The 23,798-nt window shown below is 32.6% G+C and overlaps 1 protein-coding gene across 3 annotated transcripts in view; it reads left to right on the top strand.

Moving 5' to 3' along the window:
• LOC145261208 (D-glucuronyl C5-epimerase-like) overlaps positions 1–13,789 on the top strand; it is a 366,752-nt gene extending 352,963 nt beyond the window's left edge. For 2 of the 3 annotated variants that reach the window (XM_080119551.1, XM_080119549.1), the window contains exons 5-6: positions 5,563–5,796; positions 11,768–12,939. In XM_080119551.1, the coding sequence (XP_079975677.1) occupies positions 5,563–5,796; positions 11,768–12,792 (1,259 nt within the window). In that variant the 3' untranslated portion in view covers positions 12,793–12,939. Of the gene's footprint in view, positions 1–5,562; positions 5,797–11,767 lie in introns of all 3 variants that reach the window. The other variant, XM_080119550.1, reaches the window with a different exon arrangement.
• The last annotated feature ends 10,009 nt before the right edge of the window (positions 13,790–23,798 follow it).

Raw genomic sequence — 23,798 nt, 5'->3', positions numbered from 1 at the left:
GATATTTTATGTATCAATTTTTAGTGTTTACTTTAACTGGTGCTTAATATGCACGTAAAGATTGGGTTGTAAATTATGAAAATATATGGCAATTAAGTTACAGAATTTTATTTTGCATAGGGAATCGTCAAACTAAAATGACACCCGGATGAAACCCGGAAAATTTTGTGTAGCTTAATTGAAATATTTTGATAACCTCATATGATGCTGAAATGACACTTATAGACACTAAATTTCCTCCAATTCTTGTGGTAATTGTCGATGGCCTAGAGGTAAGATGCTAGCCTATGAAGTCAAAGGTGGTTTTGTAACTGGGTTCGAATCTCCTGACCAGCAATATTTATCACTTCCTACATTGATGATTGTGTAAACCTGAAACATTATTGTCTGTAGGTATAAAAAATGATTAATATTTTTCAGACACTTTTATGATATACTGCTTCATTAGACACCTACTTTTATATTCATCTAAAAAAAATAAATAAAATAAAAAATAAACAAAATTAAAAAAAAAAAAAAAACGGCCGAGTACAATTGCATCAGAGTGTCGGAGAGAGAGGGACTATCTATTGGTCGATGTGACTTTGGTTATTGCTTTTATGCATAGTTTAGCACTGATGAGTGCTCTCACTGGTATAAGAACTAAAACATATGCAGATCAATATAAATAAAATATAAAGGGCCAAAACAATTGTATGTGCTGAGATTGAAAACAAAACCTAAAGATAGTGTCAAGTACGATAACCATTAGGCTAGCTTGCCACGCTCTATACAAAATGTTTTCAAACCTACTTATTAACATAAACTATCATGTGAACGATTTGCGCATGCACAGTCGTGAAACAGTTGACAAACATAAAAATTTTTATCCCTTAGTAGCCCTTTTTTTTATGAAAACCGATTAAAAAGTTTTCCACGTGTCTGAATACCCTATATACCAAATTTCAGGTCTGTAGATCAGAAATCCGTTGAGTACAGGTTGAGAGTTGTCCTCACACACACATTCTCACTATTATAGTAATATAGAATAGGTATATATATATATATATATATATATATATATATATATATATATATATATATATATATATATATATATAAAAACAACGAACAATTTGATGGAGACTAATGTTTTCTTTAGTTTCTTCATCGCTCGTATCTAGGGAACGAAGAAATTAAAGAGAAACAAACAATCGCATTCATATCACATGACACGGAAAGTCAAAGAGGAAGAGTTTTACCCCGACAGATTAAATAATACGTTATCTCTTCAACATTCCAAACGGGATTATTGTTTACAACAAATGCTACTGGGAAAAAAAAAGGAAAAAGAAAGAAAAGAAAAAAGGAAAGGGAAAAAGAAAAAAGGAAAGGGAAAAAGAGAAAAAGGAAAGGGGGGAAAAAAGGTATAGATACACCCTCAGGCATTTGGGCTCATGGATTTTAAATGTCTGAGGGAGTGGCACTCGTCTGACAAGACGTTGCAATCATCATCATCATCATCAGCATTATATATATATATATATATATATATATATATATATATATATATATATATATATATATACTAGCATTTCAGCCCGGCATTGCCCGTGTGTTTGGCGGTGTATGTTGAGCAAAAAAAAAAAAAGTGGTAGTAGGATGGCAGGCTTGAACCTGTACCGCAAAGGAGAAAAAGAAGCAGAAAAAAACTGACGTCTTTGCTGTTACGACCACCGCCAATCTGGAAGTGATGTAGGCTTACATTAAGGCTAGACAATCGAAAGGAGAGGATGACTTTCGAAGATATCGGCCAGAAAAGTGCCCAATTGAAGGTGAAGATATTAATGTTTTTAGCCAAGTTCTCGATATTTGTCGTATGAAAGGTCGAAGTTCAAAAGGATACTGATCTTTTAAAAATCTGTCGCCTCTGTCGAAAGTTTTTGGCAGACATGCATACATACATACATTTATATATTGGTAACTAAAAATTTTCGGCCCAAACTGATGAAAAAGCTTGCTCTATCTCTGAATACCCTTTATGTAAAATTTCAAATGTTTAGACCAGAAATTGTCTGAGTAATTTGGTAGAGACCGCAAAGGTCAAATTATTTTAACTTTAACCCCTATTATGACCCCCTTAACATTTATTGTTTTAGGCTCAAATCATTTTATTAAGTTAGATCCATGTCTAAGGAACCGATATCTAATATTTCAATTGTTTATATCCAAAATTGTTGGAGTTTCGTAGAATTCTTAAAGGTCAAATTATCGAACTTTGACCCCTTAACAGCCAAATTTCTGGGCGAAAATGGATTGCAAAGATTTTCCCAAATCTCCTTACCCTGTATATCAAATTTTGAGTCTGTAGACTGAAAATTTACAGAGTTATTGACACACACAGACACTTTCACTTATATATACATGTTAATATATAGTAATAATAATTAGTAATAATAAATAATAACTAGTAATAATGATTAGTAATTAAATAGTGGTATTAATAACTGGAAATAATAATAAATTTAAAGCTCCTAAAATTTGTACTAGAATTGTCCGCATTGGTTAGAGTACTTGGAAAAATCAGTTGTAAAAAGACCTTCTCCTGAAGGTTGAAGGTTCAATCCTCAATGTGGCTGACCGAAAAATACATTCGCGAATTACTTAGGACCTCTATCCAGTCATGGCTGATGGAACAAGAGTACACTACCCCCGTGAAGTTAAAGGGTTCCATTCGAAATTCCGTCCAAATTCTTGAGTTCGACAGAAATATTCTCGAGTTCGACAAGATACACCTGAAGAAGGTTGGAGGTTACATCGACCAAAACGTTGTGAAAATCACACTCAAGATGAAAACAGTAGTCCAATGAATTCAAATAATTCGGATTATTCATGTTAAACTTTTAATTTTTATTCCTTGCTGAGAAATAAATTTTTTGTAAATTTTAATTTCCAGAATTTTAATCCAACTTTCTTATATTATTGCTCTGTCCTAAATATTGAGCTTTTTCATCTGGTTGCGATTGTCATATAAATATTGCAAAATTATCACAATTTGTAAACTAAAATTAACTTTCTTTTGATATCTATATAGATATAAAGTGACCTTGTCTTTGTGTGTGCGAAATGGTCTCTACCAAACTATTCCATCAATGTTTGGTCAGCAGACTTGAAACTAGATATATATAGGGGATTCGAACCTGTGGAGCAAATTATTATAGTTGACCACAAGTTTTGCAACTGATTCACCGTTACTTTAACCCATTCTTCCTTGCATAATTCCTCTAATTGTTTGATATTTTGTGGATTCCGCTTATGAACTTTAACCTTCAAAGTGTTCCACAAATTCTCAATTGGATACAAGTCGAGAGATTGACCTGTATCCGATTGGGAGTATTAATACCATTATTTTCAAACCCTTCCTTTGAATGTTTTTCGGTATGAAATCATTGTGGTGTTGAAGCAAGAAATTCCGACCATTATCCAAAGAAGTTCCAGATTTCTAAAAGTTATCCTCTACCATGGATAACTTGTAACTCACACTTGGATGAAAAGCATCCACATATTATAATGGAACCACCCCCAAGCTTCACTGTGGGGAATGGTATTGTGCATGTTGAAGGCGATGTCATTTCGTTGGCAAACATTTGTCAGTGTGTTTCTTTTCGAATAGTTTAACTTTGGTTTCATCCAATCAGATTAAATCTTCCCAAAACTGTATACCTTTCTTTTCACAAGTTTCCACTAACTTTTATCGGTCTTTGACATGTTCGGTTTTCAGTAAAGGCACTTTTCTTGGTGATCTTGAATGAAAGCCCGTATAATATAGAAGTCTGTGAATAGTATCCTTAATAACATTAATTCCAGCACCCTCAAAATCAGTTTTAATTTCAGAACGAGTAATGAAGGTTTTTCTTGTCATTTTTTGCATATTTTTGTTGATGTAATAGACAGGAAAAAAGGCATTTAAATTGCTAAGATATCCTTTTTACATACAGCAGAACCCCTGGATACGGCATTCAAAATTAGTAACAAAATACAGTTCAGTATATAATACGTAGTATAGAGAAATAAAAAGGGACAAACCGATTTATGTGTTCATCAACGTTTTGTCTTTATTTTGAGACTTCCTCTGGAAGTATATAATAAAATAACATTATAAATAACACCGTAAAGCGGGGCAAATACCGTAACCAAGGGCCGGACAAACATCGTATTCCACATCGTAACCCGAAATTTTTTTTTTTTAACACATGGCTCCATTGACAGTACAAAATACTTCCGATTCCAGTAAGATTCCATTTTGTAAAAATCTTTATTATTCTAGCATATTTACACGTTTTAGATTTTAAATTTTTTTGAGATTGCATGGGTAATTGTTTAATCAAGGTTCGCACAGACTTGAAAAATCCTTGAATTTTGCTTTTATTTCTTTTATTACCTTTAAAAAATCATTGAAAATATGGAAAATTTCCTGAAAACGTCTTAAAAATTCTATTTTTGTGTTCAATAAAAATTTGTTGAATTATTACACATAAAATCGATTCAAATACTATTATTTTGTTTAAGTATTCATAAAAATACCATTCAAATATTTTTTAAATATTGAAAATAAAAGCTAAATACATTTTTTTTTTTTTTTTTCAGTCTGACCAGCCTAGTTTTCAGTTAACACAAATTTTTTTTCTCACTTCTTTTTTTTGGGGGAGGGGGGGGGTTCACATCTCCCTCTATTTTTGCTTTCATTTCTAATGGGGGGGGGGTTAGTGGCGGCTGCCATAAATAAAATGACCCCCTAACCTCTAAAGAAAAAACTTTCCTTGTGGGGGCGGGACTCTCCAATGGCGAAAAAAACTGTGATAACCTAAAAAATGGACAAGGTCGCAGCTATCTTAGTGGAAAATTTAAAAGCTGTAAAAAGAGTTAATATTTGAGATGTAATAAAAAGCATTGAAACTACTTAAAAACACCAAAAAATGAGGCGGGGTAACATTTTATTGCCTATGGTAACACTTATTTGTTGTACATTTGATTTTGTTACTACTTTTGTAAATTGCTATGGAGTGTGAAACTTCAAATTTTGTTTTGAAAATTTTAATTTTGTCTACAGAAGGTCTTGAAAAACTTTGAAAAGTCCTTGAAAAGTGAACATTGAAAATCTGTACGTACGCTGTGAATGCATGTTGTGACTCTGAGCAGATTGAAATTAGCTGACTTCAACTGTAGATGTGGACCTTAGCGCTTGTAGGATTATTTCCTACAATAGTGTCACACACACACACACCCAGAACCTAACCGAGTCTTTTGTTTCCCATAAGTTTGTGTTTTGAATTGTTTAATTCTTTTCCATATTTGTGAGTCATGCTTGCTCCCTCAGCAGCCGCCAATGTGGGAGAAGAGGACAAAGAGGAAATCCACATGAAGGTTGGTGATCGCTGTTGTGCAAGAGGCAGCCCACACAATGTTGGGGTTGATAATCGTTGTTTTGTGAAAGGCAGCATTGTGGGGCCATACGAAAACAAATTTTCTTTCCATCATAAATTCCCGTATATTTAATACATTTCACTTGTGATTTCATTGCAGGTGTTCCTATATCTACGCAGTGGGGTCCGCAAGGTCATCATTATCCGATCCAGATTGCACAGTTTGGGCTGAGTCATTACAGCAAATTTTTAACAGAGGAGGATCCAGACGTAACCATTTTGGAAGATGGAGATGATGAAGACTTGCGTGATTGGAATCTTCCCTCTGCAAGGACACGCGTAAAAGTTGTGTCAGATCCAGAAGTTGGGAGGGTAGTGGAATTCGAAGCTCCTGGTAAGAGACCTTGTTATTTTTCAATTTTTTTTTTTTTTTGTATGCGAATGATCATAATTTACACTTTTGAATTTATCTTATAAACAGCTTATCAAAAATCAATTTAGCACTCGTCTTTTTGCAGCCACTATCAATTTCCTAGGACATGACTAAAATATGAAAAAAAAAAAAAAAAATACTGGCAAATCTAGATAGTGTGATACTGCATGAGACTCTGCCTAATTTTAATCCCAAGCGTTCAAGTTTTAAATGGCAGAAATAATATTCATGACAGACCAACTAGAATGCAATTTAAAGCTAAAATGTTTGAAGGACGCAAAAATGATTTTTAATACTTAAGCATGGCATACCATCCGAGCCTCTTACAGATGTGGGAAAAATAAGATGTCCATGCAAGCTGCACATCTAATGATGGAAATAGGATTTTGAATTGAAACCTGAACAACTGATTGACAAAGCCTCATATAGAGATCCAGTCTGAGCTTGAATCTATTTTTTTTTTTTTTTTTTTTTTTTTTTTTTTTTTTTTTTTTTACATGGTGGTCATCACTTATCAAGGCCCGGAAGCCACTCAGGGATAAGGGTTATTGCAAGTACAGTACGTTAGTGTGGAGATTTAATTAAGTGTTTACTTAAGGGGGCGGTTCATTAGGAATTTGTTAACATTGGACTTGAAGACATCCAGGTTGTAGTCAGGTGGGAAGCGGGCAGACGGAACAGAGTTCCACAGGCGTGCAGGTCTAAGAAAGAAGCTTTGTTCATGGAATCTACGTTTTGATTTAGGCACAGATAAAGAGTGGGGGAAATTTTTCACAGTGGATTCAGCTAGACTGGTGTTTTTCTTAAAAGATTGGCGAGGGGGGTCCTCTCTGGCCTGACTTTCACAAAGATCACTAGTTTAGCTGAAGCCACTATCAATAATTTTCCCCACTCTTTATCTGTGTCTAAACCTAAATGTAGATTCCATGAACAAAGCTTGTTCCTTAGAACTGCACACCTGTGGAACTCTGTTCTGTTTCCTTGTTTCCCAACTGATTACAATATGGTCATCTTACAGTTTAGCATGAACAAGTTCTTGATGATTCATCCCCTTAAGTAATCCAATTTACCAAATTTCCATTATTAACGATTGTCCCATTGACTACTGTACACTCATTAACCCTTATGTTCGAGTGGCCTCTGGTTATTGGTAAGTGGTGACTGCTTGATAATAAAAAAAAAATCTATTGTTATTTCTTAGTGATATGTTTGAAACCTTTTTTATTAGGTTGACAAGAAGGTTATTGCGGAATTTTTACTTTTGATTTCAAATAAGTTTTCGTTATAATACCTTTACTCTATATTTCATTTTAAAGAACGTTTTTCGTTCTATCTAATCGTTTAAATTACAATTGCTTGAAAACATTGTCTTCTTTTCAGAAAGTTGAATACAAGAAAAAACGATGCAAATTCACACACTTTTCTTATTTTAATTCAAGCTAGGCTGAAAAGCTGCTGAAACAGCTTGCAATATCAATAACGCATTTGGCTCAGGAACCACTACTGAATGCACAGCACAATGGTGGTTTAAGAAATTTAGTGGCAGCGAGGAGAGTCTTGAAGATGATGAGCATAGTGGTTGGCCATCGAATGTTGACAACAATTAAAATCCTTAGTCGAAGCCAATCCATGCACAATTGTTCAAGAACTTGTTTTTAAATTAGACATAACATATACAACAATTTCCAACCACTTGAGAGAGATTGAAAAGACAAAAAACTTGGGTGCCTCATGAATTGAACGACAACCAAAAGAAATGCTGTTATGAAGTGCCATTCCTTTATTTTACGCAACAAGAACAACCTGTTTATCGACCAGGTTGTTGCTTGCGATGAAAAGTGGGTTATTTACAACAACCTGCGAGGCTCAGCTCAGTGGTTGGATGCCAACCAAACTCCACAACACTTCCCGAAGCCAGAGTTGTACCAAAAGCAGGTCATGCTGACTGTTTGGTGGTCTACAACCGATCTCCTCCATTAGTAGTTTAATAGTTTTTTTAAACCGGCCTCCTCCATTAGATTTTTTGGAATGCAAGCGAAACCATTATGGCAGGAAAATACTGTCAGCAAACGGATGAATGGCATCAAACTTCAACAACACCCAGCATTAGTCAACAGAAAAGGCACAATTCTTTTCCACGACAATGTTCAACCGCACATTGCTAAACTGACCCTGCAAAAGTTGAACAAATTGGGCTACGAAACTCTGCCTCATCCACTATACTCTTCAGACCTCTCAGCTACCAACTACCACTTTTTCAAGCATCTCGATAACTTTCTGTGTGAGAAATGCCTCAAAAACCTAAACAATATCAGAAACGCCTTCAGCGACTTCATCGCCACCAGAACGCAAGATTTTTACGTTTCTAGCATAAATAAACTTGTTTTGCGTTGGTAAAAGTGTGTAGATTCTGATGGTGCTTATTTCGATTGAAAAAATTTTTTTTTGGACCTCTATATGTTCATCTCAATTTAAAAGTGTAAAACTGCAAGAACTTTCTCCTCCACGACAAGAGATATGTCACGTTTTAACAAATTAAATTACTAATACTATTATTACTACTACTGTATTTTATGCAACAAGAACAACCTGTTTATCGGCCAAGTTGTGACTTGCAGTGGTTAGATGCCAACAAAACTCCACAACACTTCCCGAAGCCAGAGTTGTACCAAAAGAAGGTCATGCTGACTGTTTGGTGGTCTACAACCGATCACCGCCATTAGTTTTTTTTTAATGCAGGCGAAACCATTACGGCAATAAAGTACTGTCAACAAATGGATGAAATGCATCAGAAACGTTTGTCTTGTACATCAATTTCTAATCTACTCCACATTCATGAACGATTAAATCAATCTGATATCCCGTGGTATAACCTTTTATTGAAGTTGTTACATTTGAGGACATCACTAGACTGACTCACAGCAATCCTGCAATGATACGATGAATATGCTCCTCAAAGATTGCTGATAGAACCCCCTCTTAATGAGCTGAGATCCAGGCTTGACCAGTTCAGTAGATGAGACATTGTGCTGGAACAGACCAAGATGGTTTGGTCACAACCAGCTCATGGCAATCAACAACTGCCCAAGAAGAATCATTAACTTTGATGTCCTTGGAAAGAGGTTGATCTAAGAATTGGTGAAGAGATATCATAGGGTAACAGAAACATTGGATTAAATAAAAGAAAAGCCATTCGACCAAGTCAGCGACCCAAACGCCCAACCCTCAAACGTGCAGAACAAGCAATAATAAACGTGCAATAGAAGTAATAATAGTATTAATAATTAATAGTAATTTAATAATAAATAAATAATAATTTAATAATAATAATTTAATAATGATAAATAAATAATAATTTAATAATAAATAAATAAATAATAATTTAATAATAATAAATAAATAATAATTTAATAATAATAAATAAATAATAATTTAATAATAAGAAGTAATAATAGTATTAATAGTAATTTAAGTAATTTAATTTGTAAAAATATGACATATCTCTTGTGGAGGAGAATTGGGTCTTTTATGTTGATTACTGTTCCCATCTTGACTGTTTCGGCCAAAGGAAAAGTTTACTTTTTAGTATTCATGCAGAATATGGATCGTGCTGAAATATTATTTAGAAACACATTTTTAGCATGGGGAAAGGGAAGACGCTGTGTAACTTTTCTGTACTTTTACCTAATCATTTAATAATTAAGATTCTATAAAAATTGAATTTAACTTGAAATTCATATCTAAAAAAAATACTGCAGTCTGTATTTTGTATAAGTACCTTTTTTTTTTTTTTCTAAGCAGTCTAGTAATGTTTTTCAATTATTTTTCAAGCTGCAAATGTTTGTTTTTTTTTTTGTTTTTTTTTTAACAAAAAAGAAAACTGATGCATTATTAAACTTAAATGTTGTTTGTCTTTGCACACGATCTAAACCTTTTCGTTTTTGATTTTCTCCATTGTCTTTGCGCTTTCACAATACATGTTTATTATTGACAAGTGCCATCAATCAAAAATCTCCATGGAGCACGTTTACAAGTGGTTTGTATTATTTGTATATTAATCTACTTGTCCGACGTCACAAAAAAATTATCATCACAAATATTAATTAATGAAAAGCTAATTATCTCCCTTTATTAGTCGTTCTTTAATAGTAAAAAATCTTAAAACCATTTCATTTCCAAAATCTTCTCAAACAAAACAAAAAAAAACTTGGCCTTTTATTTATGGTTCCGACTTATTTTATAGATCATTATGCAGAGAAAGTATCGTTGTACTGTTTAAATAGTATTTTAATTACATTTTTACGATGTATTCTGTTTATTAGAATATTAAAAACATAGTTCTCAATTCGTACTTATTTGCTGTTTACTTTAAAATACTTTAATAAACGGCTTTGCTTAGTTTGTTTTGTTTGTATTATTCAGATTATAGTTCTCATCATGAGTGTTATTCTCACAATGTTTTGCTGACCTTCCTCTGGTGTATCTTGTCGAAATCTGGAATCTTTTTGTTGAGCTTGTGAATGTGAACAGAATTTTGAACGGAACTCTTATTTAATCCACGGGAGTAGCGAGCCCTTTCTTCGTCAGCCATGACTGGATAGAAGTCCTAAGTAATTCATAAATGGATTTTTTCGTATCAAATGCTGCGGATGCTTAAATTCACTTGAGTATATATAACGTCCTAGTGATTGGGCGGTTCTAATATTATTTCCGATTCTGATTCCTTATAAATCTCTAGGTATTTAACTATAAATTTTTTCACCCTGATTACTGTAAAAACACATGTTAAATGTGCATATGTTTTCTCAAACATGAAAATACATTGGGGGGGGGGGTCTATAGATTATAATTTTACTGGTTGTTTAAAATCGATAAATATTTATTTCATTATTTTTACAAGTAGTGGAAGATTTGTTTAAAACAGAATCAAATTTAAACAAAACAAGTGAAGCATGCATGGTCCTCCGTGAGTGCACAGTGAACAGGGCTTAAAAAAATGACTAAGTTCAGCATCCCCCTCCCCATTTAGCTCCAAAAGTCCCCAGGGGACGTCAAATCCTGGTGAAAATGAACAAACGATACAGTTTTAGGCCTTAACATATGTAAATTTGAGTTCTGCAGCATGCAAAAAAGGAAATGACTAAGTCCATCATTTGCCCCCCCCCTCCCCAAAAGTCTTCAAGGCCTTAACATATTTAAATCTGAGTTCTGCACCATGCAAAACTGCTAAATAGACATACACAGAAAATTTTGGACAAATATGGTAAAATAGTCCCAAAAATGGAGTGTTTTTATTAGCCCTAAAAGAGCCCCTGGGGCATATTGGGTATGAGTTATCGCGAAGTATAGACAAACATATTATATAGAAATCAGTTAGTTAAAACTTTTCAGAAAGTTTTATAAAAATCCAAGAAACATCAATTTTTTTTTAATAAGCAAAAAAGTGTCAATTTTAGCCATTTTAACCCGAAAGGCACCCTGGGGGGGGGGGGGGCAACCAGAGTTTTCCTGGAAAATATGTTCTGTTACTTTTTTACTCATGTCATGTTCAATGTTTGTGCAAAATTTTTAAAAATTCCAAGGCATAGTTATTAAGTAAAGTGCAGACTAACAAACAAACAGACAAACAGATGAACGGACAAAGGTGAATTTAAAATTTTGTCAGGGGACCAAAAAGTAAACACATTTTCAAATTCTGATACCGCAAAAATATCCGATTTCCGATTAATCATCCCAACACGTACTCTCCACTGTTCTTGGTCTATAATTTTTTTACTTTGTCTCATAAGAGTAGATGGTTTCCTGTTTCCCCGCCTTTTGCCCGTGCTTAGCTTTTTTGACACTAGGGTAAGAGATTTTTTTTTCCTCTCATTGTGGTATGATCTGTTTTGATATCTGTCATAATTATTTCATTTACCGTCTTCTCTTTCAGATTCTTTGGGCTCCTTTGGTATCTGCATGGAGATTGATGATGACAGCTTTGTGTTATCACTAGATTTCCGCTTCACCACCAACGGGACGATAACCATCACCCTGGAGGTACAGAAGGGGCGCATCTACTACATCCATTATGTCTTCAGCAATAACCTCATCTCAATATCTGGCCAGCACATCTACTACGGCCTTGGAAACATCCAGCGTACGTGGCGCCATTTTACCCGTGACATCGGCATTGATTTCCAAAAAGGAATGGGTTTACAATATTCCAAAGTTAAAAAAGGAAAATTGCGCAGCATCATTATTAAAATAACGTCCATCTGCCTTCACGGTAATGGACAGGTGGACAATGTTACCATCTCCACAGCTGCCCATCTCGATCAGTTCTATGATGCCGCCAACTGGCTGGTCAATCACCAAGACGAACGGGGTGGCTGGCCGATAATGGTAGCGCGAAGGCTTGACATACTTCAGTTAGCACCTGGCTGGTATTCAGCTATGGCTCAAGGGCAGGCGATGTCCCTACTCGTCAGGGCCTACATACGGACTAAAAACCCAATGTACCTCAACGCAGCCGTCAACGGACTGAAACTCTACCAGCTGGGTAGTGCGGACGGGGGCGTTATGGCGAAATATGCTGGCACATACACGTGGTACGAGGAGTACCCGACGCAGCCAAGCAGTTTCGTTTTGAACGGTTTCATTTACTCCTTGCTTGGACTTTACGATGTGAAGGAGGTTGCAACGGATAAGAGCAAACAGCTTGCGCAGATGCTCTACGATACAGGAATGCATTCACTGAAGCACATGCTGCTGCTTTTTGACAACGGGTCTGGGACGTTCTATGACCTCCGACACCTGACCCTGGGGATAGCCCCAAATCGAGCCAGGTGGGACTACCACACGACACATATCAATCAGATTTTACTGATTTCGACGATAGACAGTAACCCGTTGTTCAAAACGACAGCCGACAGATGGATATCATACATGAAAGGAAAACGCGCCCCTCATAATTGACGAGGGGGGAAATATTAAGTAATTGGTAAACCTGCAAAACCATATTTATGTTATATAGGTATTTGATAAGGCTGTATGCAATGTGGGAAACAGAGGAACTGAAAGAGATGAACAAAGACAAATAATTGGAGACAATATATGACAATTCCCCCCCCCCAAGATGGCTGTTATATGGAAGGAAGTTTTATTTCTTTTGAAAAGGAGGTTTTTCCTGAAATATCAATATTTTCCATCATCCCAGATTCTATTAGCAGTAAATAAAACAGTAAGGGAAAGACTTACTGAAAAATAAATAAGCAAGTTTTTAAAGAAATCATTACATATATCGTCTTCAATTATTTATTTAAATATTTTTATTACCATTTCGCTTTATTTCCCTGCATTGTATACAGTCTTATTCAATCCTGCATACTTATTTACCAGCAATGCTTCAAGCAAACTACCATATTCATATAACATGCATATATATGTACATGTATATGTGCGTGTGTGTATGCAATGGTTGACACTGCTAATTGTCCGGATTTAAATTTGTAGCCCCTCTCCAAAAAATAAACCGATATAATTAAAACAATTTATTAATAATAATATACATTCTAGCATGTACAGGTATTCTGTTAAAGAGTTTCTATATACTTCATTCCTAGATCTGTCGTCCGGATAAATCCAGGAGAGCTAGACTGTCCGCTGATTGCATTATGGATCCTTATAGGAAATAGTCACATGCTGCTATATCTGGAGAGAGAGGGAGGGGAGCCAAGACATGTTTTTCAGAACCATGTCCCTTCCACTGTTGTGAGAAAATTACAAATTCTCACAAGTTATCACGTTTAATGTTACATTTTTTTTTTTTTTTTACAAATGGTTAAGGGAAGCATAAAAAGTCTAAACGCTAAATATTTTTACGTATAAACACGTAAGTTATAATCTTCATATCATTCATGATAGCCAATCAAAATCCGGACAGTTAGCGATATATATCGGTGCTGACTCCAACTCCTCAACTAAGTCTGATTTAGTAAGCTGAGTATAATTTAATGCAATATTTTTCTTCCAAACCTGGCTGTTTTGTTTATTTAATTATTTTTTTTTTTTGAAAAGGAGAGTTTCTCTTGAAATACTATAAAAAGATACTGGATTAAATATCTGCTAACCTTGAGATTTCTGAATGATGAATCGGGAGTCGGAAAAATAAGAACTTCGGTGGATATCGATCTAGGAATCTTACAAGATTGACCCTAATTTCCGATTCCAAAAACGATTCTTTTCATTTTTTTTTTTTAATTTTATTCTATATTTAAAATGTAATTTTCCATTGATCAAAAAAATCAGAACTTTTTGGGGGATATCGAAACCTGAAGAATTTTACCCTAATTTCCAATTCCAAGAGCGATTCTTTTTTTTTTTTTTTCTTTTTTTTTTAACATAATTTTCTTAATGATAAAATGCTAATTATTTATTTTTTTAAATGATCGATAAATTAACAATACATACATCATAACAAATTTGATAAAAAAAACGGCACAGGTAAATGGCACAAATATAGGAAAAAATGGAGCAAATGCAAAATGTAGATAAAAATCCCGCACATAAATCATTTTTATTTATTTATTTTTTTTCCAATCAATTATGAGGAAAAGATTCGAGAAAGAATGGGTATATTGTACAAAAGAATAATATACGGACCCACCCTTTCAAAGTATGCTCTTAATTTTGCAAAAGTATATGCACATATTACACAGGTAATCCAAAATTAAAAAGAATGGACTCCATAACTACATATTTAGAAATTTTAGAAGAATCGAAATCTGGGGGCAAAAAATATTGGAGATATATGTAATTTCTAATAACCCAAGTTAAAGAACAGGATCTAAATAAAGTGTTCGTCTTATTTTAGGTATAAAAACTAAAACTTAGTGATAACAGACTAAAAAAAGAAAATAAAAGAAGTTTCACCTTCATGTAAATTGTTTTTCAAATTTATAAAATTGTACCTTGTTATTTTCCATAAAAAAAAAATAAAAATACAATTTGTTCATTTCTAAAAGCTGATTTATCTAAATTAGTTATTTAATCTTTATTAATCAGCTTAAAATTCCTAAAATATATATTATACAGTAATGAAATGAAGTTTATTTAACATAAGGGTAGATATTACCAGATATCTAAAGCAGAAAACGTTTAATTTTTATTTATTCACTATTGGCGGTGAGGAGGGCGCTTTGTCCGATCGCAAAATACACTTTAACATGGTATTTTAGTTTGTCTAGATGTCGTATATATTTCATAGGTCGTGATTTAAAAAGTAAAAAAAAAAAAAAGTATTTAGGTAGCATCAGCTAGAATTGAAACCGAAAGCAAAACTGTAGCATTCAAAGCTGGTGACGTTACCACTATACTTACGTAACACACATATGAACTGATTAAAAATAAACTAAGATGAATTCCACACTAACGTAATGTACTTGCAATAACCCTTATCCCTGAGTGACTTCCGGGCCTTGATAAGTGGTGATCACTGTGTAAAAAAAAAAAAAAATGTACAAAATGTATAACGATTTTTTCAATTTTGACCCCTTAAAAACTATTTTAACCGGCTACACACCCATAAAAGAATAGTCCATAAAAATCTAATCATTTCAGGCCCTTAGCACCACTCTGTGACTTTTAGTTTCGGAAGAGATAGCTTGAAAATATGGAGACAGACAGACAGTGAGTTTTATAAATTAGATTTAAAAGAAGTTAAAACAAACAAAAAAAAAACTATTAACAAACTAAAAGAAAAAAAAAATCAAACCAATTTTTACAAGTGTTTTGGGAACATTTTTAAAAGCTTCAATATTTTTATTAGAATTGATTGAATAATTTTAGCATGTCAATATTTTTTTTGTTTAAGTATGGTTATTAAACATGCAAGAACTAACTTAAGACAGCAAGATTACGAAATTAAAACGGATATATATTTTTGAAGAATGTGAATTAAAATTGACTTTTGAAAGTTTTTTTTTTTTTTTTTTAAACAAAACTTCGTCATATTTTCAGTAATATTTTATGGGCGATTTTTTAAAATTCTTAGTCCTCCTTTAAAAATCAAAAATACAGAAAAAATATTTTTTTGATGTACGTCATATTCCAAAAATCACATGATTAGCTGAGTATTTTTTGTTTTTATATATTTTTTTATTGATTAAGAAAAATAAAATTTTATGAGGAAGCGAGTTGGTCTGCCATCTTTAAAATTAATACCTCCCTCTAAATAACCTCTCCAGAAATAGATAAAAATTAGCCTATAGCTATAATATATTAATCACTAATAATCGAATAAAAATGATTATTTTTTTATATATATATATTTATTCAAGTTACAAATGTAACTGTTTACCCTCGAATAAATAATAATTAAAAAAATATTTTGCTTTTGTTATCGAGCACTATCTAACAACCTTGTATTCATTAGTCCCTACTTTTGAACATCTCAAACCTGAACTTATATGCAATTATTTACATGATTTTTGGAATATGCTACTTTTGTTCTATGACAGGTATGTACATCATAAAATTTTTTCTGTATTTAAATTTTTAAATTAGGTTGAATTCTAGACGAGCACCAAAAAATCAATAAAGACTGGCCAGGACAGGTTATTTCTTCATAAAATAAGACAAACAATTGATTTCATTCGTGCAGTATAAATTCTTACAAAAGAAAGTCTTTAATTTTCATTGTTAAATCTTACATATATGTTTAGTATCAGCAGGGAGACTCGACGTTGTCCGGGATTGAATGATAGTCAATTCCCATATTTTTTATTGTCATTGAAATCTGTGAAATCCCCATTTTTCAATCAAACTGACTGATTGCCTGATCTAGTTGGGGGACTCATTGCAGTGCACCCGGAAGAAGCTTCTCCCCACAATAACTTAGTTCACAATATATTATCATCTGCATTGCACTGTAGAGAACCTATTGTTGATTTTATAAAATTATTCTTTATATATAATGACCTAAATTAAAGTTTAAAATACAAAAGTCAAGTATTATGCTTCAGTTGTGTTCTAAACAGAAACATTCATTTTGAATGCGCCCCTGTCATATAAAATCAACAAATATCTTTGATATGTTAGGCCTTTTGGCTTGCGTTGCAATAAAACTTCTCAAATGCACTTGTGATGTTAGGCTGTGTAAGGTGTTAACTTTAGTCCAAATCGCCTGTTCCTTCTTTCATCAAATTATTTCGATTATCGATACTTATCAAAGACAATCTGATACAAAATCTGTCCAAGAACCCTGCCAGGCACATATAAATTACCTTTGTGTAAAATTTCATAAAAATCGATCCAGCCGTTTTCGAGTCCATAGGGAACTCACTCAGACACACATACACAAAGTTTCTTTGATCTAATGATTTATAGATAGATAGATATAGATTTAGTCGTAATCCGAAAGTTCCAATTGCTTCCAGTCTCAAATCTGGTAAATATCTAATTCAGTATCTTCAACATTTGTGGGGTTTTTTTCCTTCATAAATAAAACTAACAATTTGTATTTATAACTATAAATCCTGGAGGTAAAAAAAAACGGCCGTTTACCTGCTTTCCAGCTGACTACAATACGACCATCTTCAAGTCCAATGTAAACAAGTTCTTGATGAGCCGTTCCCCTTAAGTAATCAAATTTTACCAAATTTACACTTCTAACGATTACTTTGAGATTGTTCTTTTTACCACTGTACACTCTTTAATCCTTATCCTCGAGTGACCTCTGGGTCTTCAGAAGTGATGATTCCTTTGAAAAAAATAAAAATTCCAAATGTCAGATTTCGCTGTTTTAATTCATCCCAAAACGCGGATCTTTTTATTTGAAGAATATTTTTATGTTGGGCTAAAAAAGGTCTTTTAGTGTTCCTAGTTGGTTCTCTTTAGTTTTTTTTTATTTTTATTTTTATAATAAACATTAAAGACAAACATTTTTAATCACTTCCTGCAAATGAAACAGAGGTCATGTACTTAGAATGTACAATTAAAATCGACCCAGATTTAGTTTGGAGGAGTCCAGCAACAATTAGTTGGCCATGATTTTTGGAAGAGACTATTATATTATCATGGTTTTTGGAAGAGACTATTATATTATCATGGTTTTTGGAAGAGACTATTATATTATCATGGTTTTTGGAAGAGACTATTATATTATCATGGTTTTTGGAAGAGACTATTATATTATCATGGTTTTTGGAAGAGACTATTATATTATCATGGTTTTTGGAAGAGACTATTAATTAATCCCTCTTTTTACTCTAAAGTTTTTTTGTATTATTTGGATGCATCGGCCTACTATTATCATCTTTAGTGTGACTTTCACAACGTTTCTGTCGATGTAACCTCCGACCTTCTTCAGGTGTATCTTGTCGAACTCTGGAATGTTTCTGTCGAACTCGTGGAATTTGGATGGAATTTCGAGTGGAACCCTTTATTTACTTCACGGGGGTAGCGTGCTCTTGTTCCATCAGCCATTACTGGATAGAGGTTCTAAGTAATTTGCAATTGTATATTTCGGTCGCCCACACAATTGCGAATTACTTAGGACCTCTATCCAGTCATGGCTGATGGAACAAGAACACCCTACCCCCGTGAAGTAAATAAAGGGTTCCGCTCAAAATTCCGTCCAAATTCCTGAGTTCGACAAAATACACCTGAAAAAGGTCAGAGGTTACATTGGCTTAAACGTTGTGAAAATCACACTCAAGATGAGAGCAGTAGTCCGATGAATCCAAATAATGCGAATAACCAATCCTCATCTCAAAAATCCAGGAACATCATAAAGTTTCTTTGTCAGACTTAATCGAAGATATGGAGTCATCACCTACACACACATACAAGTGTGTGTATATATATATATATATATATATATATATATATATGTATGTGAACACGTGTGTGTATAGATAGGGATTGAATAAAATAATGCAAATACCTTGAGAATTTTGCATTAATTAATGTGTTTTAAACTTATAAAAATTGAAAAATTACCAAAATATTGATTTCCTGTTTTCAGTAAGATACAAGTCTTTCTGGCGTGGTTCCAAGAATGTCCTTGAAAAGTTGTGTAAGACCTTTTCTATCTCCACCCACCTCCCTTTTCATATGAAGATAATTCGATTGAACTATATGTTCTGAGTAATAAATTTCTTTAGGATTACACTTGATTAAAAAAAAAAAAAAAAAAAAAAAAAAAAAAAAAAAGCAAAACTGCAGAAAAATCTTTGATGTACATACTTGTCACAGAATGTTATATTCCAAATATCGCGTAAATTGATCAAGTAATTTTTTTTTTATTATTAAAAAAAAATCAAATTTTACGATTTTTAGCGGTTAAAAATGCAAACTCCCTGTAGTCGAATTGAATTGTCGCCCTTTAATTTTGGCAAAATATAAAACAATATGGCTCCTAATATGATACAATATAATTTTATTTTCTTAATTAAAAAGATCGCTACAAACATTTCTGGGATCACGCCGGAAAGACTCGTATCTTGCTGAAAACATGAAATACATATTTTGGTGATATTTTCAATTCTTATAGGTTTACAATACCTATTAATTGATGCAAAATTCACAAAGTGTTTCTATTTTGTCCAATCCATATATATATATATATATGTATATATATATATATATATATATATATATATGCGCGTTTTTTTTTTGTTTTTTTTTTTTCTTTTGAAATATACTTTTTGTTTAAAGGTTTTCTTTAAATTTTTATTGGTATAATTTCTTGTTTTGTGTACATTTTTTAAGTTATACTTTCAACCTTTTTTACTAATTTTTTTTTTCCATATTTAAAAGAAACTTTTTTTTTTTTTTTTTTTTTTGACATTTCATATCTTTTAATTTTTGTTTTGACCTGCTCATTCTTTATCAAACAAAAAAAATGTCGTTAATGATTTTATTTGAATGTGTCTATTTTTTTAAATTTTTTTTAATATTTCAAGAAAAATAATATTCATATGCTTTCTATGCTTTTTGAATCGTCCATTTTTTACCACATATTTTTAGCCTCCAATTATTTTCATGCAAATCATTTTCTACTTACAATAAATAGTTGGTTGATTAAAACCGTTTATATATATATATATGAGTGGGATCTATTCATTACAGTAGTATATTCTTGATCATGTTATAAAAATTTAATTTTAAGAAAATACTTACATATATATATATAGTCATACACACTGCTTCGCTGTATCACATCTTCAGTGTAGCTAGACTAGCATCTAGAAATCTAATCCAGAATCATCAAGTTGCTGTTTGGCAGTCAATGTCTATATAACGACATTGACTTTCACTTTTAAAGTGCTCCAATTCTTTATTTTCAAACAAAGAGCTCTGTATTACACTAGGTAAGCAGCGTCAATATCATTTAAAGTGTTTTACCCAAGAAATGAGGAGAGCTTTATATAATCATCTAAAACCAAATAGATTATTTCTACTGTATCATAGCTCTTCATTGTGGCTAGACTACCACCCATATATATATATATATATATATATATATTTTATTTGTTCTATATAAACCTTTTATGTCCTTATACATTCATGAGCATGTTTTGGTTATCCAGTTACAAATAGCTAGAGGCCTTTTCAGGCGATATTGCAACTGGTTGACTGAAACATGTTCATGGATGTGTAACGGCATTTAAATCCTTATGTAGACCAAATAAAACGTATATCTTGCACTATTCAGTATTGAGCACTGTTGTATGAACCTCATTAACACTTCATTGGTTGCTTCACCTTTGGAAAAATATTAATCTGGAGTAATTATATAATATATATATATATATATATATATATATATATATAAAGGAGATTAGAACAATAGTCTAAAGAGCAGAGTGTATTTTAATGTAACAGTGAAATTACTAGTTTAATTAAAATACAGGAAAGAAAAAGTAAATTTGCCAACTCATCAATGAAACAGCTGTAATGGAAAATCCAGAACATAAACGAAGGTTATAAAAAAGAAAAAGTGACTCTTTGAATTTTCAACAAAATTTTGCACTATATATATACACACACACACACACACACATATATATATATATATATATATATATATATATATATATATATATTTAAAGGAGATTAGAACAATAGTCTAAAGAGCAGAGTGTATTTTAATGTAATAGTGAAATTACTAGTTTAATTAAAATACAGGAAAGAAAAAGTGCTCGTTGTAATTTAGATATATAATAAGCTCGATAGGTAAATATCCTAAAGCTAATTTATATAGAACAAATAAAAAAAAATATATATATATATATATATATATATATATATATATATATATCATGTTGACACACCGGTTCTTGCCAAATCACTGAAGTTGAGCCTGGCCAGTTCCAGATTGGTGACCATTTGGGAAGGCTAGGCACTGTATGTACCACACAGAGTCGTAGCAATTTCCAGGCTGGTATCTGAGGGGGCATTAATTCACTGGGAGAGACGCATCCCCAGTCTTCGTTAAGACATGTATCTAGGAGAAGGAAACTGATGTAAAAACCTGTGGTTTACTGAATACTCTGTCCTGTGGCAGTCGTCTGCACCGACAAAGGTTAGCAGTAATATCAAAAAGTGTAGTTGGTTCTACACAGGGCCTTCACCACTATAAACAAATCATCTGTGTGGATTTCTGAGAAACTTAGTTGCTGTGGCAGAAACTCATATGTCGAAATCAATGGTAGAGTACTTCATATATATTAAAATGAGTCGGGTCACCAACAATTATGTTATTTTTTTAACTTGTTTTATTATTTAATATTTTCATTTTTTTTTTAAATAATTGAAATAATTTTTTTGGAAATAATTTTAATGCGTTTCGGACGATCTTGTCCTTTTTAAAGTATCCTCTTTGGATAATTTGTAAATATAGATGTTTTCACTAAGCCATTTTGATGACAGATGAGCTTCTCAAGGAGTGCGAAGATGATATGTGCTTCTAAGCGTTCTCAAACTTGAGCGTATTAAAGTTCAATGTTTTTTTTTTCTTTAAAAAGTGTTCAATACATATGTAAACCTTTTCATAAGTGAAAGAATGTAAACATCAGAAAGATCCTATGCTGCGGGTGAATCTACGTTTCGACGATATCAACTGTCTTTTCAGGTGTTTAACAATCACTTTTCTTTTCATCCTCCTGGACCCTTCATTATAGTTCCTAGATTATTACTAGTGGGACCTTTGGAAATTCCACAGTTCTTTACTTCGTCTGTTGTATACTCTTGCCGTGCATTCTAAGAGTGTCTGGCACAAATGAAGCCCCCCCCCACGATATTATTCTGCTACCTTTGTTCAAGCTGAAACATATTTCTCTAAGTACTCTTGTTAATGTAACTCCAAAATATATTTGGTTATTGCGACTATCTTAAAAAAAATCCTTGTAAGACATATTTTAATTTTGTGGGCATCCGGTGCGAATCAGCCGACATGGATATTATCATATCATCTTTGGACAGAACGGGTACTACATTTTAATCGTAGATTGGAGGCAAAGAAAGTGTATGAGTTTCAAGTTTGACGCAGCAGCATCATCAGATAAATTTTTTTTTAAATTACATTCTTTGCATTACATTTGGTACATTCAATTATTAATAATTCTTTCATTTTTATATTAAAAAAAAAAAAAAAGGTGGGTGGAGGGTGATAACGTACCTGGGTGAAAAGTCTCTTAAGATTTCCACTACTCTCCATCTCTGTTGGTAACCTTTGCAGATGCATTTGCATTGTTGCAACTGCCGTTTACCATTGACTTCTCTCTGGGAATGACCATTGGTTTTCACTGGAATTTTGGTGGCAGTATGCCTCCTCAAGGTCTTCTTCATCTTCATAATAATAATCATCATCACTAGGAGTTTTTATACAGGCTATTATCAAAGATTTCTCTCTGTCAATAGTTTAGGGTGTTCCCTGGACTCTAGATGACGATAAGTCTACCTAGATTTCCAGTACTCTCCATTTATTTATTTCTTCTTCTTCTTATTATTATTATTATTTCCTTTTCGTCATTTTTACATCTAAGAGGAAAGCATATGAGTATTTAATTTTGATTTAATGATTTTAAATAAAAATCATTTTCTGTCAGAAAGGAGAACAGAAGGAAAAGAATCATATCGATGTGAATGCAACAGAACCACTTTTTTCAAAATTGTTTTATAAACCTGTTATTACTTTTTACAACAACAACAAAAATTACTGCTGCTTTTTGAGAAATCACTTTTCCATTTTTTTTTTTGTCTTTTTTCATAATGTATCCCACAATTCCCTGATCAGTTTCATTAGTAGAAAGAAAGGGGCGGGGTTCATACCTTATTTTCTGATATTATCCTTGTTATTCTTTTTCTTTATTTTTATTTTAATTAATACATTTCTTTTTCGAAAAATTGCAGTTATTTGGTCTTGTAGTTCTTTGATACAACAGGGGCGTGCATAAAAAAATCTGTTTCTTTTCAGGGTTTTTTAAAAAATATTTTATTAAAACAAATTAGGATGGGATTTTTAATTTTAGAACATCCAACCGATGTATTATATATATATAAGCATACAACATATTGTTAAACACTTCTGTGGTTTAGTCTATAACGTTATTATTAAAAAACATTTTCAAAATGGGAACTTTTAAAACTATTCTGTACTTTCACCAAACTATTTATTAAGCAAAATATACCATAAAATTAGAATTTAACTTGAAAATCCTATCTAAAATAAATAGCACATTTCATATATTGTAAAAGTACCGAATAATCTATATATCTATAAAAGTGAACGTGTCTGTGTGTACATTTCCCTACGCAATAACTGTAAATTTTCAGTCTACAGACTCGAAATTTGATATACAGAGTACTGAGATTTGGGAAAATCTTTGTAGTCCGTTTTTGGCCAAAAATTTGTCTGTTAAGGGGTCAAAGTTCAACGATTTGACTTTTGAGAACTCTACCAAACTCCTCCAACAATT

This window comes from Euprymna scolopes, chromosome 37 (genome assembly GCF_053919585.1).
Source record: "Euprymna scolopes isolate OS-2025 chromosome 37, ASM5391958v1, whole genome shotgun sequence".
Classification (NCBI taxonomy): domain Eukaryota; kingdom Metazoa; phylum Mollusca; class Cephalopoda; order Sepiida; family Sepiolidae; genus Euprymna; species Euprymna scolopes.
Note: the sequence above shows the minus strand (reverse complement) of the source record. Positions and strands in the feature narration are given on the sequence as shown.